This window comes from Protopterus annectens, chromosome 10.part0, assembly GCF_019279795.1.
Source record: "Protopterus annectens isolate FY-2018-M chromosome 10.part0, PAN1.0, whole genome shotgun sequence".
Taxonomy (NCBI): domain Eukaryota; kingdom Metazoa; phylum Chordata; order Ceratodontiformes; family Protopteridae; genus Protopterus; species Protopterus annectens.
The window spans coordinates 1,745,790,058-1,745,806,872 of record NC_056744.1 but is presented as its reverse complement, the minus strand read 5'-3'; the positions used below and the strand labels follow the sequence as shown (position 1 = coordinate 1,745,806,872).

At 40.4% G+C, this 16,815-nt stretch overlaps 1 protein-coding gene across 4 annotated transcripts in view; it reads right to left on the bottom strand.

Moving 5' to 3' along the window:
* The window catches only part of LOC122813971, a 1,592,156-nt gene that overhangs the window by 782,178 nt on the left and 793,163 nt on the right, over window positions 1-16,815 (bottom strand). For all 4 annotated transcript variants that reach the window (XM_044086526.1, XM_044086527.1, XM_044086529.1 and 1 more), the window contains exon 6: window positions 14,210-14,542. In XM_044086526.1, coding sequence (XP_043942461.1) covers window positions 14,210-14,542 — 333 coding nt within the window. The remainder of the gene's footprint in view (window positions 1-14,209; window positions 14,543-16,815) is intronic.

The window sequence follows — 16,815 nt, the reverse complement described above, 5'->3', positions numbered from 1 at the left end:
GTTGTAATTCTCTGGAGCTAGCGCGGGACCCTAATGCTAAAACAGCGCTGCTAGGTCTACTGCATACACAGTAAGGATGGATGGCATGGTTAAAACCCACGAGGAGGCACTACGTTTAGTTAGCCGATTTGTAGGCTGTAACTTTTTCAGGATGATATTAGAGCTCTTTAACTTCTAGTACAAAAAAGCATAGGCTAGCATTCAATAATTACTTTGACAAACAAGTGAAGATAAGCAGTATACAGCAGTTGAAACAAAACAGACTTACATTGCAATGACCCGCTGGGACCAGGGACACACAGCAGCTAGGGCAGGATGCGGGATACTAAAGATGGCGCCACACAAGGCTACTCAACTATAAGCTTTTGGGAAGGAAGTGAGGTGAGAAGAGGAGGGGATAGGCCAGGTAGGGGGAAGGAGTCTATGGAGGGGCAACAATCCTAGACAGGTGAGCTAGTATAGGTGAATATTCAGTAGCATGACGTAAGAAACGATAGTAGAAGGAAGGAGTGCAGGGGTACAGGCACAATAGTAGAAGGAAGGAGAGCAGGGGTGCAGTCAGACAATTATTCAAATAAAAGCACTAAGGGAGGAAGAAAAAAGTGTAAGGCAAGTTAGATAAGAGGTAAGAGGTAGCAGTTTGTAGAGCAAGTAAAAAAATAAGATCCCAGAGACAATCGGAAAGCTACAGATTGTAGTGGAGCTCTAGGTAATTCCAGGTGAGTGGGGAGTACTATTACAATAGATAGTTTACAGGAGATAGTTGAGAGAGGAAAGGGAATATAGCTAACAGAGGGGGTAGTAATAGAAAAGAGGAGAAAAAAGAAGAGAACATACTAAGTAATGAGGGATATAATACTAGAGAAGAGAATAAGGGATATTAAAAAGCCAAGTTTAGGGTGCCACCTAGTGGACAACAGCTTGATTACAGCAAGTTGGCAAAGTAGAAATAAAGAAGAAAAAGTAACTCAATTAATAGAACCAAAGGAGAGAAGCGTTAATAGTTAGGGTGAGAGCTGGGACTGGCTGCTGGGAACCTGGCTGAGGAGGGAGACTTAAAACATACACTACCTATTTTTATGTCATAAATAACAATTCTGTATACAGTTTGGTCAGGGGGGGGGGGTCAAACGTACTTTCTTTACTCCTTTGTAGGGAGGGACTTTGAGCACAGGACAAAGGTTTCTTAGGGACGCAGATGAGATGGCAGGACTTATTTGATGGGAGTCCTTATTGACAAGGCAGGTAGGTTCTCAAATTCTTAATGCAGGGAGGAGGTTGAGAGTTTCTTTACTCCTTTGTAGGGAGGGACTTTGAGCACAGGACCAAGGTTTCTTAGGGATGCAGATGAGATGGTAGGACTTATTTGATGGGAGTCCTTATTGACCAGGCAGGTAGGTTCTCAAATTCTTAATGCAGGGAGGAGGTTGAGAGATTGCAATGACCCCCTGGGACCAGGGACACGCAGCAGCCAGGGCAGGATTAGTTATTAATCAATAGCTAGTTACAGAATACCTTCTCTGTCTCCTGAAGACCATGTAAGATTCCTCAGTGTTTTAAATAATGTCCCCATTATAAAAAAAAGTTATTATTTTTGGTGACTTTAACTACCTTTCAGTAAACTGGAATAGCTATACCTCTAATATAGGATATTCCCCAAAATTCTTAGGCTTAATAAACAAAAGCTCCCTTGAACAGCTGGTAAACAAACCTACCAGAAGACACAGCAATCTTGACCTAGTTATTACAAATATGACTGCCTCCTGCACTACTCCTTAGCTATAGGTTCATAGGTTCATAGGTTCGTACTAGGCTATCTGCCCTAGGGCATTTATAAGCCTAGCCAGAGTGTATGTGGCTTACACCACCCCTTAGGATGAGAATACTACGCCCTTTCAGGGTTTAGTTTACTATGCCTCTGTCTAGTAGTGACAAAGAGATGACCCCCGGGGTAAACCTATGATCTCCCATCCACTCGTCGAGATTTCTCTTGAATAGAGTCAGTGAGGGGCTCTGCCTAACATGGACTGGGATTCTGTTCCAGAGTGTAGGGAGCCTCTGGGTTATGAATCTGTCCCTCCAGCACGTTCTATTTATTTCTGTGTTGAGGTTTAAGTCACTTGTTCTCGTGGCTCTGATGGATTTGGATTTTCTGAGGTGGAGCATGTCCATTAATTCAGGATTGGACATGGCCTTGTACGTCAGGCACAGATCACCTCTGAGTAGGCGGTATGCGACTGAATAGAGCTGGAGTTTTTCAGTCGGGCAGCATATGACATATGTTTAAGACCCTTTATCCTCTTGGTGAGGAACTTTTGGGGTCTTTCCAACTACTGCAGGTGTCGGGTGAGATACATCCCAAATGGGGCATTGTACTCAATCATTGGCCTGATAAGAGAAGAGTACAGGGGCACAATGACCTCTCTTGATCTAGATGTGAAACCCTTCATGAGAAGGTGGGCAATATAGAAGGTCTTCCTAACCACTTTGGCAATGTGAGTGTCAAATGAGAGGTTACTGTCAACCTGGGTCCCTAGGTCCCTGATTACCTCTTCCGTACTTAATGGATTACCGCCTATGTGGTAATTTGTCGGTACCTTGTTTTTCCCAAAGGGTATGACTATACATTTTTTGGCGTTTAGCTTAAGGCCATGGCTCTGGCACCAATTATCCGTTTCTATGAGGCCTCTCTGAAGGATGTTTGTGTCTGCTGGAGTATCAATTATGGTGCCCAGTTTGCAGTCATCTGCGAACTTTGTCAGCCACAATCCTCCTATGTTTGCCTGTACCTCGGAAAAATAAATGCCGAACAAGAGGGTCCCAGGACTGAGCCCTGTGGGACACCGCTTGTGACTGGCTTAGAGTCTGACATAGCTCCAGCAACTCTGACCCTGTGGGTTCTGTCCTTGAGCCAGTTTGCAACCCATCTTGTGACATATGGGTTTACATTTAAGCTGGTGAGTTTGTCTATGATGCCCGAGTGGGGTATTGTGTCAAAGGCTTTTGCAAGGTCAAGGTAGGCTGTGTGAACTGCCTTACCCTCATCAATGGCCTTAGTGACTGTTTCAAAAAAGTCGACCAAGTTCAGAAGGCAGGATCTGCCCTTGACAAAGCCAAATTGGGTAGGATCCAATGTCTGTAGGTCCCCAATGTCTTTGTTTATGAGTTCCATAATGATCCTCTCCATAGCTTTGCATACTTCCCCAGTATAGTCTGAACACAAACATGTGGCCTTCTCTTTTAAACTGCCAAAAGACCATGCAGCAAACCGCACTGAATTTAATGACTGCAGATATACCAACCTCAACCTACTCTTTGATGAACTATATGGTGTTGCCATCCTTAATAACCTCCAGGCTTCACAAAAATTAAAATGTGAACAATGCTGTAACAAAGTTGCTAAATTTGCACTATATACCCCTTTCAAAACCCACCACTGTATATCACACTGACAAGCTTAAATTGGTTAGAAATGTCATATCAACTAACATATACACAACTTTTTACCACCTATAAAATTATCCAGCATCCATCTGCCTGTCCAGCACTAAAAAACATTCTATACAACTATATTCGCAGTTGGTCATTGCGATCCAGTGACAACAAATTCCTGTCTGTCTAAAAACCTAGCAAATCTGCTGGGCATTGTCTGTACTTGTACAAGGTTACTACAGCCTGCAACTCCTTACCTGTATCCATCATGTCTGTACCATCACTCCCATCTTTCAAAACCACTCTGAAAGACTTCCTAGCTAAAATCTGGCTCTGTTCTTGCTCAAAACAAGGATAAACTACATCCCTAAATGTGAACAAGTACCTTTTCATTCCTTATACTTCCTTACTCTCCTTTCATCACTTACTGCTATCTAATTCTCTTCACTGACTTTCTCTCTAAATATACCATAAGCCTGTTTTTCCCTCACTTCATATTGCAGTTCCTATTTGTATTAGACTAACTTACCTTTAATTTCTCTACAAACTGTATAAAAGTTCTGTAAATATTAAATAATTGTCATATACTTTGTATCAATTCTTAACCAATGTATTTTATGTGTCTAATTTGTTATAATTATTTAAACTGCAGAGGTTTTATTTTATTTTTGGTTCATAGGTAGGTACTAGGCTATCTGCCCGAAGGAATTTATAAGCCTAGCCAGAATGTGTTGGCTTTTGCCACCCCCTTAGATTAGTTCCCTGTGCCTCTGTCCAGTAAAGACACTGAAGTGATCCCTGGGGGAAACTTTCTGTTTCCCATCCACTCTTCAAGGTTTCTCTTGAAGAGTGTTAGCTAGGAGCTCTGCCTAATGTAGATTGGAATCTTGTCTCTGTGACAGGAATCTATCCCTCCAGCACATCCTATTTATTGTTGTGGTGAGGTTTAGATCCCTAGAGCGTGTGGCTCGAGGGGATAAGCTTTTCTTTAGGTGGAGCATGTCGATCAGTTCTGGGTTGGACATGGCCTTGTATGTCAGGCAGAGATCACCACTGAGTAGGCGGTATGCAGCCGAGTACAGCTGGAGTTTCTTCAGTCAAGCTGCATAGGGCATCTGTTTGAGGCCAGTGATCCTCTTGGTGAGGTACTTCTGTGGTCTTTCCAGCTGTTGCAGGTGTCTTGTAAGATACATCCCAAATGGGGCATTGTACTCTATGATGGATCTGATGAGCGATGAGTAGAGGGGCACATTGACCTCTTTTGATCTGGATGCGATCCCTTTTGTGATAAGGTGTACCATGTAGAAGGATTTTCTAACCAGTCTGGCAATGTGATTATCAAAGGAGAGTTTACTATCTACTTGGGTCCCCAGATCCCTTATTACGTATTCTGTATTTAGGGGACTACCACCTATGTGGTAGTTTGTGGGTACTTTATTTTTTCCAAAGGGGATGACTATGCACTTTTTGGCATTTAGCTTGAGGCCATGATTTTGACACCAGGTGTCCGTCTCAGTGAGAACCTTTTAGATGATGTCTGTGTCAGCCGGAGAGTCAATTATAGCCCCTAGTTTGCAGTCATCTGTGAACTTAGTCAGCCATAGTCCTCCTGTGCTTGCCTGTACCTCTGAGAAGTATATGCCGAACAGGGGGGGTCCTAGGACTGAGCCTTGGGGAATGCCATTTGTAACCGGTTTAGAGTCAGATCTAGCTCCGCAACTCTTACCATGTGGGTTCTGTCCGTGAGACAGTTGGCAACCCATCTTGTGACGTAGGGGTTTATGTTCAGGCTGGTGAGCTTGTCTATAATACCAGAATGGGGAATTGTGTCAAAGGCCTTTCTGAGGTCCAGGTAGGCTGTGTGTACCACTTTTCCCTTGTCTATTGCCTTGGTAACTGTCTCAAAGAAGTCCACCAGGTTTAGGAGGCATGATCTGCCCTTAACAAAGCCGAACTGGGTAGGGTCCAGTGTTTGGAGGTTCCCAATGTCTTTGTTAATGAGTTCCATGATGATGCACTCCATAGCCTTGCAGACCAAGCTAGTCAGGCTTATAGGGCGATAATTCCCGGGGTCTGTTGTGGCTCCACCTTTGTGGAGTGGAATAACCGTTACTGCGCGCCACTCTATGAGTACATAACCTGTGGAGAGGCTGAGTTTGGACAGTGTGTTTAGGTGAGGGGTTAGTTCGTCTTTGAGCTCATGTAGGACGCAGCCTGGGACTCCGTTTGGTCCCACTGATGCTGTGTTTTTGGCTTTGGAGAGGGCTGTTTTAACCTGAGCGTCTGTTATTTCAGGAGCTCTACATTCTTCTGGTATGGTTATGGGCCCTTTTGGTGGTGAGAGGGGGGTGAAGTTTGTGCTGAACCTGTCTGCCAGGATGTTGGCAATATAGGTCAGTTCAGTGTATTTTGTACCATTCTGCACTTACTCTGAGCAGATCCGAGCATTGCCACTTAGATTCTTGACATAGCTAAAGAATGCCTTGTGGTATCTTTGGAGTCCTTGGCAAATTTTCTTTCGAAACTCGCCTTGGATGATTTTATGAGGGAATGTAGTTTCTAGCTGATACTGATCAGGGATGTCTTCCCTTCTTGGGATTTTACTCTTTTCTGTACTAGTTTCCTCCTTCTACTGTATAGCTTGTTTATGGCAGGAGTCCACCAGACTGGTTTCTTTTTCTTGGAGGAGTGACTCTTGGTTTTGCTTGGGATAGCACGATCCATGCATTCTTGTAGGTGCCCATAGAATGCATTAGTAAAGGATTTTGCAGCTTGGACAATGTTATCCTTTAGCATTGTGGCTTTGAAGATTGTAAAATTATTGTTCTTAAAATATTTTGTAATAATTTGGAGCTTTTCTCCCTGGGCCTGTGCTGAAAATGGGCTTCTACCTAGTCAGACTTTCCTGGTAATCAAATGTCAATAAATAAATGAATAAATAATCAAAATTCACTTACAACTGCAAATCACTTGCCTTGCTATAAAAGCAAGGTTTACTAAGGAATTTTACACTCATTTAAAAAATGCTTTGAACAAGCAGTCCGTACCAGAGCCAGGTGTCATGGGGAAATTCAGAAGTAAGCTACCCTGATGATCCACTTACTCAAACAATAACATGATGGATAAGGTACAAAAAAATGCTAGGTACAACAAAATGAATAAACTTTTTAAATTATACAGCAGATCCAAAACTCCTCTTTTCAAGGAAAATGTCAAAAATATTACAAAAAAAATGAAAAACATTATCAGGTCTACTGAAATTGCATGAACTTAGGCTTGCCTTTGAAGCCCAAGTCCTTTATAGTCCTATCAGTTATGTTAACAGCTGCATAGAGACAGCAGTACCCTCTCAGAATAAACACTTGACAAACTCAAAAAACAAGCCACCTTGATAGAATCTCAACATTAACAGGTTGTATAACAAAAGGAAAAAAATTATTGCAAAAATTAGGAAATATAATACTTTGCAAGGTAAAAATTCTCTCATCAATCTCAACAAGCAACTCGGGGCTAATCAAGTCTACCAAAACCAAATATGAGGGAAAAATAGCCTCCCAGGCCAAGGGCAACCACAACGCATTCTTTAACTACATCCACAACCTCAAAGGCAATGCAAGCCAATGTACTGAACTAATTGTAAATGGTGCCACCTATACTTTGTTGGAAGACATAGCAAATCTACTGATCAAGAAATTTAGCTCCAATTTTAGCCCCATCTCCCAGATACACCTTAGGAAATACCCTCAAACAGAATTTCTCTGACTATCACTATGGAGCAGATCCTCAGTGCCCCCAACAAGGCCAAGAATACTGCATCAGTGGGCCCTAATAATATCCCATGATGCCTTTTTAAAAGTATGAAACATGACCTAATAGGACCAGTAGAATCACTATTTAACCGTAGCCTCCGTATAAGCTTCACGCCAAACAAATGGACAACTGCAAGTGTCAGCTCTTTGCAGAAGGGTGGCCATTAATAGACTTGAGTAACTACAGACCCATAAGGCTGACAAGCCTCATATGAAAAGCCATGGAAAGAATTATCATGGAAATGATAAGCAATAGCATAGGAAACCTTTAGACACTAGGTCCAATCCAACGTTTTGTCAAGGGCAGATCATGAGTAGTCAACCTGATAGACTTCATGATGGTCACTAAGGCAATGGACAAGGGTAAAATGATACTGCCTACCTTGACCTGGGCAAAGCATTCAATAGAATACACCACTCAGGCATTGTAGACAAACTCACAAAGTTAGGTGTAAACTTCTAGGTTACCTGCTGAATAGCCAGATGGCTCAAAGATAGTTCCCAAGATGTTAGGATAGAGGAGTTTATCTTTACAAACAAGGCCAGTGCGAAGAAGATTTTTTTTCAAGACTTGATGCTGGGGCTGCTCCTTTTCAGAATCTACTTCTCCAAAGTCAAGGCCAACATCAGGGATCTCTGGCTGACAAAGTTTGCAGACAATTGCAAACTAGGCACATTCATGGAATCCCCTGAAGACACAAATACCTGACAAGAAGTTTTGACACAGACCAGTAACTGGTACCAGAGCCATGGTCAAAAACCCAATGTCAAGAAATGCATAATTGTACCTTTGAGAAGACAGCTACTCCTGGAAACTACCACATAGTTAATACACCCCTAAGAACAGACCCAGTGATCAGAGATTTGTAACCTCATATATATATATATATATATATATATATATATATATATATATATATATATATATATATGGTACCCTAGCCTTTGACCATAATGTAATTATGGTAGTAAAGGAAATCATTCTATGTTGTGAAACTTATAAGCAATGGTATGTCATTAAGTCCAAGGATGCCATTGTTCCACCCTCATCAGATCAGTCATTAAGTACAGTGCTCCTCTGGTATGTATTGGAACAGACGTGCAACAAATGGAGCATCCACAGAAGTTCCTCACAAAATGAATACAATGTCTAAACAAAATGTCCTACATGGACCACCTTAAAGCCTTATCTCTATACTCTGTCTTGATGGACGTGTTGCACATCTGCAAAACAAATAGCATCAGAATCACCTGATCTGGGGACCTAAACCTCATCTGCAACATAAGCAGACATGTTGGAGGTACAAGTATGTATGTCAGAGATTACCCCTTTACTGGGACAGGCTTCCCATCCATGGTATCAAAACTTGTCAGATACAGTTGGGAAACATGACTAGGCTTAAAAAGGTCCCCGGGGCTGTTTTGCCTAGTAATCACTTATGAAACTATAAATTATAATCCTTCTTTAGCTATGTTAGAAAACTATGAAACAATACCCTGCATTGCCTTGAATTTATTCATAATGATGCCTCCTGTTCTGATCCAGTAGACATTGTCAGTATCCTTGCAAACAAATTTAGTGCTAACTTCAATGCCAAAACTTTTATCCAAAGTCCAGAAATAACTGAATCTCTTACTCTTCCACTCGCCAGTCACTGTCATTTGTCTATCAGGGGCCAGGATCTGCCAGATCACTCATGCTCTCAGTCATTGGACCACAGGTACCAGTGTGACTGTGTCATAGTCCATGTGGGTGTAAATAACCTGAGCTGTACCTCCCTAGACTATATGAAGACAGATAGTATGAAGCTCTCTGACTGTGTGCTTCAAGCTGGTATGAGCCTATCTTTGAGCAGCATTCTACCTTCACCAAGGACAACACCACAATATGAACAGAAAATGATTGACTTTAATGATTGGCTTAGCTTGAGCACCATAGGCATAGTCCAGTGCCATGACCTTGCTAGCTCTATTTCCCTCTCTATGGCCCAGGAAACCCATAACTAAAACTTACTGGCGATGCTCACCATTCAACCCAATACAATATTCATGAGCTCCTTTAGCTATCCCACTATAAACTGGGAATCATACATGACTCTAGATCTGCAGGCCCAGAAATTCCTGGATTTTGTAAACACTAACATCCTGGACTAGACTCCCAGTAGGGGAGCAAACATACTGCAAATGGCCCTCACTAACATGGGAGAAGACTGTACCCCCCCCATGTAATGTCCTCTATGGTAAGTTCTGACCAATGACCATAAAGCTGTCTCCTTTGAAATAAAAATAAAACTCATGACTCCAACTAACACCATAGCATTTAGAAGTTGTTCTAAGGCAAACTTCCTATTATTAAGAGACAATTTGGCAAACGTTTCAAGCACACTTAATCCTGAGAACACAGTTGCCTATGTGGAATTGTTCACAGATATGCTATACAATCATGTTAATAAATGCATAGAGACAGCTGTACCTACCAGCAGTAAGCTCAGAACAAACTCAAAAAAAAAAAAACAAGCCACCGTGGTGGAATCCAAATGTCAATTGGCTGTACAACAGAAGGAAGAAAGTCATATCAAAAGTAAGGCAATACAATGCCCAGCAGGATTAAAAACTCTCTCAAAAATTTAAATATACAGCTCAGAGGGCATATCAGGTCTAGCAAAGCCAATTTTGAGGTAAAAATAGCCTCCCAGGCCAAATACATCCACAAGGTTTTTTTAGCTCTGTCCATAACCTCAAAGGCTGTACACAACAATGTGCAGATCTAATTGTGATTAGAGCCACCTACATGGAACTGGAAGATATAGCAAATCTACTGGCCAACAAATTCATCTCCAGTTGTACCCCTCCTCCCCCAAGAAAGGCCATTAAATGTAACCCTCCCTCCAACCATCACTAGGGAACCAGTCCTAAACACACTTTTCAAGGTGAAGAACACTGCATCGAAGGGTCCTGATAATATCCAAAGATGTCTCCTAAATGGCATGAATCATGACCTCTCAGGACCGTTGAGGTCACTATTAAACCCTAGCCTCCAGTCAGGCTTTGTGCCATATGAATGGAAGACTACAACAGTCATCCCTATACATAAGGGCATGGCTTCTACAGACCCATTAGTCTGACTAGTCTTATATGCAAAGTTATGGAAAGAATTGTCATGGAAATGATTAATAATGCCAATGTATATCTTGTCAAGGGGAAATCATGCCTATCCAGCCTCATAGACTTCTTTGTGAAGATCACCAAGGCAACAGATTAGAGCAAAACAGTGCATACTGCCTGTCTTTGTCTTTACCTGGCCTGGTATTTGATAAAGTACCCCACCCAGGCATTGTAAACAAACTCACGAAACTGGGCATAAACCCTTATGTTGCATGCTAGACTGACAGTTGGCTCTCATACAGAATCCAGGAAGTCAGGATACTGCCACAGTGAGGCTGATTACTAGAGGGCTCAGTACTGTTTCCTGTCCTTTTTAGTATCTAAATCTCAGAAGTTAAGGTTAATGTCAAGGTCCTCCATCTGACCAAGTTTGCAGATATTGCAGATAATTGCAAACTGGGAGCAGTCATAGAATCCCACCAAGACACTAATATCCTCCAGGAAGGGCTAATACTGACAAATAACTGGTGCCATAGACATAGTTTAAAACTCAATGCCAAGAAATGCATAATAGTACCTGCTGGGAAGTTGGCTACCCTAGGAAACTACCTCATTGATAACACACACCTAAGAGTAGACCTAGTAGTCAGGGATTTGGGGATGTATGCAGACAGTAACCTGGCTTTTGACCAACATGTATCTAAGGCAGCAAGGAAACCATTCTTTGTTGCTCAACTTATAAGCAAGGGCATGGTATCTAGGTCCAAGGAAGTCATCATTCCACTGTACTCATTCCTCTTCAAACCTATCACTTGAGTACAATACCCCCTTTAGTATGTACCTGGCCAGGCATATGCAACAACTGGAGTATTCACATTCTTCACAAAAAGAATACAGGGAGTTAACAACATGTCCTATGGAGATCACCTCAAAGCCCTATCCCTATACTCTGTCTCCTACAGACTGTTGAAGGGTGATTTATGTCTGATATACAAGACATCTCAGTATCCTCTTCTGATGGACCTCTTGCATATCCAGAAAACAAATATCATCAGAGCAACCCAATCCAGGGACAGATATTTGACTCAGGGAGTACCCCTTCTCTGGAACAGACTTCCCATCCATGTGAAGCAGAGTTCTTTCCTGACCTTAGTCAAGCATAACTTGGACTTGTGTATGGGAGATCAGAAATTTACCCCTGGTCTGTCATCTATGTCCCTAATGGATACAGGCAACATGAGAATGTTTGACCACATATACCTCAACTTGCACACACCCGTAAAATAACCTCTAGGGCACCAAACTTGTTGGATACATTTGGGATGTATGGCTAGGCTTAAAAGGCCCTTGTTGTCATTAGCTTAGTGTATACCTATAAAGCCGTCTCCTTTGAAATAAAAATAAAACTCATGACTCCAGCTAACCCAGTAGCATTTAGAAATTGTTCTAAGGCAAACTTCCTATTATTAAGAGACAACCTGACAACATTTTCAAGCACCCCTAAACCTGAGAACACAGTTGCCTGTGTGGAATTGTTCACAGATATACTATACAATCATGTTAATCAATGCATACAGACAGCTGTACCTACCAGCAGTAAACTCAGAACAAACTCAAAAAAAAACAAGCCATCCTGGTGGAATCCAAATGTCAATAGGTTGTACAACAGAAGAAAGAAAGTCATAGCAAAAGTAAAGAAATACAATGCCCAGCAGGATTAAAAACTCTCTCATAAAGTTAAATATACAGCTCAGAGGGCAAATCAGGTCTAAAAAATCCAATGTCGAAGTAAAAATAGCTTCCCAGCCCAAGGACAACCACAAGGCTTTTTTTAGCTGTGTCCATAACCTCAAAGCAATATTTAAAATTTGTCCCTATTTTTTGGGCCTTTGTCTCCCCATTATTTTTGGCTTTGTCCAGATTTCTTGTGCTAAGTGGTTGAGAGCTATGATTGAGTACAGTACTCTCTTCAGGATGTATCTCACTAAACATATCTAACAGTTAGACTTCAATGATCCATAACTAGAAAAATCACAAGCCTAAAGTCCCTGAGCTGTCAAGAGAATCTGAAAGATCTATCCCTTTATACAGTATCTTACAAACTTTTGAGGCAAGATCTCTGTCTCAGTGATCATTAGATACCAAGTTGTCTTGGACCTTCTGTATCTCTGTAAGTCTAGTGATTCCACCAACTAGAACAAGCGAACTGAATCATCACAAACAGATAAATAAAACATGGTGGAGGGACAAGTACATAATCCAGAGTCTCCAAACATCAGTAATAAACTTCTCTTACAGGATAAGCAGTGCAACTCACTGTCTCCCTTTAAACAACTAGATGACTAGATGCATATCCACAAATGTATTTTGAGATTGACTGGTATGGCCGTCCTGGGGAAAGGAAGTGTTGCCTGAGAGATGGTACTTACAAGGCAAGAATGGTCATAAGACTCAATGGCCTTGGAATATCTACAAGTCTGTGAATCTATGAACATAGCTTAGGCTTCACAGAAAGAAGGCAAGGTTTGCTTTTTGCACTGACCTAGACCAAAAGGCTCCCCTAAACATTCTTGAGATGAAATTGTTCAAGTGTCAGTAGCACAAAGGAAAACTGATGAACAGCATAATGCTGAACACTGCTTTCCATAGGAAATCATTGCAGGTGCAATTTCTGCATGTGTACCGATAATAATTCACTTGTTTTGGGAGATTTCTCCCATCTTCAAGGTGTTGCGATCATGGAGTTGGCATATATAAGTTTGGTGTTTGTCAGGGCTTCCCTCCTGCAAAAAACAAGTAAAAATCAGTTTTTCACACTTGAATTTTAGGCATTTTTTTCATCCTTTTGGTACATTGACTTTCAGGAAGTTGTCATTTCATAGCAGAACCAGAGCAAAACATCAGCAACTCAATAAAAACAGTCTTTCAGTGAAATAACATTGCAATAAAGAGGTAGGAAAGGGGGAAGGAGTGATATACAAACCAAAATTAAAACTTAGGCTTAGGCTTTCTCAAACAACATTCTTTCAAATATCTGTTTGTATAATATTGTGTTTTGTTGCTTCTTGGAGTAACTGGAAAATCAGTTATCAAGCCCTTTCCACAATTCACATATGAATCAATCTACTGCAGGCCTTAGAGAAAGCAAACATAAGGTCTGCTTTCTACCCTGACTTAGAGTTTTTAAAACTCATACAAAAATATTGAAATAAATAATGTTGCAATAAAATGAAAGACAAAATAATAAAGAAGCATTTTGTAAATATGCAAACAAAACCCAAAAGTCAGATTTACTAAGACAAAAAACTGTTTCAGCAGCTGTCTGAAGAAAACATTGAAGTATCTATTTTAGCTCAATCAAATACGTGTCTGGAGTGTTTCTTCCCGGGCCCCCACTGAAAATTGGCTTTGTTCCAAGTCGGACTTTCCCAGTAAACAAATGTTAAATAAATAGATAAATAAATCACAATAGTCAGTTATATATATCTTCCCAGAATTAAAAAAAAAAAAAAACAGCTTATCCGTTAGTCTCACAGAAACTCAGTTTTCTTTTGAGAACAGTGTTTTCAGTCCCACTTATGACTGAAATGATAGTAAAGTATCAGATGGACTTTAATAATCCATTAGTGTAACACACACAGACTAGTACTTTATATTAGTAAGTAAATGGTGATTTTCAGAGAGTAAGCAGTGCTTTATTCTCCCCGCTGTATGAAATGTACAACATTATATCCTAATTAGTAAAGAGAACCTTGTTATGTGACCATGTAAGACTACTTCATTGATTATCTTTTGCATGCTATTTTAAGTGAACATTCAGCATTTACAACTGTTGCTACAGCAGCTACCCATTAGACTGTTACCTTCAGTAGTTATCGTCACAGATGATTCTTCATTGTTGGGGTTATATATGATTCGGCACAAATAATCTCCTTGATCAGTTACTTTGATGCTGGGTAGAAGAAGAGAGGCATTTCCTTTCACAAATTCATCTGGAAACATCTTTGCTTCTCGTCCATATATGGTTATATTGTTATCATATTTAATTAATGGTTTGTCTGGCTTCAGACGCCATTCAATGGCTAGATATTTGACTTGAACTGGTTTTTGAACATCAAAATGACAGTTCAGCACAGCATCAGAGCCAAGAGGAAACTTCACTGGAGAAGGATCAGTTTTAACAGTGAGCATATTGCCTACAATATAATAACAGAGAGAAATATACTATTATAAAATGTCTGTATAAATATAATAACAGAGAGAAATATACTATCATAAAATGGCTGTAAAATGACTGACTTTTGAATACCCGACAGAATATATAAGATTAGTACAAAACATGCCTATGAAGTGCAAAGTATATTTTTTAATGTACATTTTATCATATCCATATTTTAAGTGTAATAAGAGGTCAAGGGTTTGTGGGGTACAGTTGTTACTGAATGCCACACACTTGATACTGCAGGCAATTGTGATATAGGCTCATGTCTTCTAACACTTTGGGCTTGTGGCAATATCTATAAAGTATTAAAAAAGACAAATACCAGCAGATCACAGACTAAATAACAGAACAGTGGTAGACTGAAATAGATAATATAGAAAGTTGTAGTCATAAAAAAACAGTTTTCCTCATTTTTTTAAATTTAAGTAGGTTATTTATGTGGAAAACACAAATGCTCAATATATGTTCAGTATTTTGGGGAATAACATATATGTTCATCATCTTGTATTTCCATATAACATAAGGTATTTCCATTTCATTCTGTCCAAAACAAAATCTTACTTTCTGAGTACAGTTCCTTTAAAGAGATAAGTGTTTATAACCAGGTTCACACTACTGGTTTGTATTCCACACAAACAGTTTTACTCAATTTCCCACATGACTTCCCCGTGACTTGCAGGATCACATCTCTGTCCCTGTGATTTCAGAGCTTCTCATGTCATCTTGCAGAGACACCATATTACTGCCCTACTCAGTACCTGGAGACTTCGGCTTCCTCCACACCAGCCTGATGCTTTCATGAGCTCTCTCAGGCCTCCACTGTCTCTCTCTTACCCCCCTGCTTGTCTCTCTTTTCCTCCTTTTATCCAAGAAGGAGGCACAGTTCTTCTATTCAGTGCATGTCTGTGGAATCCACTTTTGGACCTGTTCAAACATCACAACTCCACATATCCCACAGCAGTCACTAGGATGCACTACACCACAAGAATACAAACACTCATGTTCTTCAGACAAGTTAAAACAATGAAATGTGTTTAAATGATAATTATGTTCAAAATGTTTTACACAATCCAGTCATTTACATTTTTCCAAATAGTTTTTATTGGCTGCTTTAATTTCATATCTAAAAAAGTGTTCTTCATTTGATCTTTATAACCAATTGTCTTTTATACATGAATCTACAAACAAATGCAACTGTACAGAATATATGCAAATACCAAAACTTAAAGAATTTATACCATCTATCAAATGTACTTGTATATAAAAATAAAAATTATATATGTATATATATATATATATATATATATATATATATATATATATATATATGTTTGTGTGTGTAATACAGTATGTGAATCATCATCATCAACCTGCCTTTTTTCCCAGTTTCTACATGGGGTAAGTGTGCATGGTTAACTGTCGCAGTCTCTCTCGATTCAGTGCTACACTTCTGCCTTCTTCGACACTCATACCTCTGACTGTTGCAGATCTTCCCTCACACAATCCATCCACCTCTTTGCTGGATGCCCTCATTTCCTTTTACCTTCTTCCTGCCTACCCCAAATCTTCTTCACCAGATTGTCTTCTGCTTTTTCTGCACATGTGCCCAAATCACCATAATCTGTACTCATTGATCTTTTCTGCAATTGGAGCTACTTTGGCTTCTGCTCTTATGTTCTCATTTCTTCATCTGTCCCACAGTGTGCATCCTACCACCCATCTCAGGCACTTCATTTCCATCACCTTTAGCTTCCTCATCTGCTCTGCCTTTACTGCCCAGGTTTCTGTACCCTACAGTAGTACTGGTGACACCACTGTTTTGTACACCTTACTCTTCAGTTCTTTTGGCATTCTTATGTCATACACTATACCTGACACTCTATACCAGTTGGCTGCAGCCCCTCTGATTCTAGCTTTGGCCTCTTCATTCAGACATCCCTTCTCTTCAGCCACCCCTCCCAGATATCTGAAGATATTAACCTGTTCCACTGTCTTCTCTTCTATCTAAATTCTCAGCTACTTCTAAGTTCATCAGTTTGCTATCATTACCACTGTCTTATTTGTATGTAGTTTCATCCCATGTGTCCATATTGTAGGAACCAGTTGGCATAATCGTTAAAGTCTTCACCTCCCATACACAAAGTACAAGGTTCAGTCTTGACCTCTGGCCAATGCCTGATTGGAATTTGCATGTTCTCCATGTGTCTCTGAGTTCCTCCCATCTCTGAAAAACATGTTGAGTGTTTC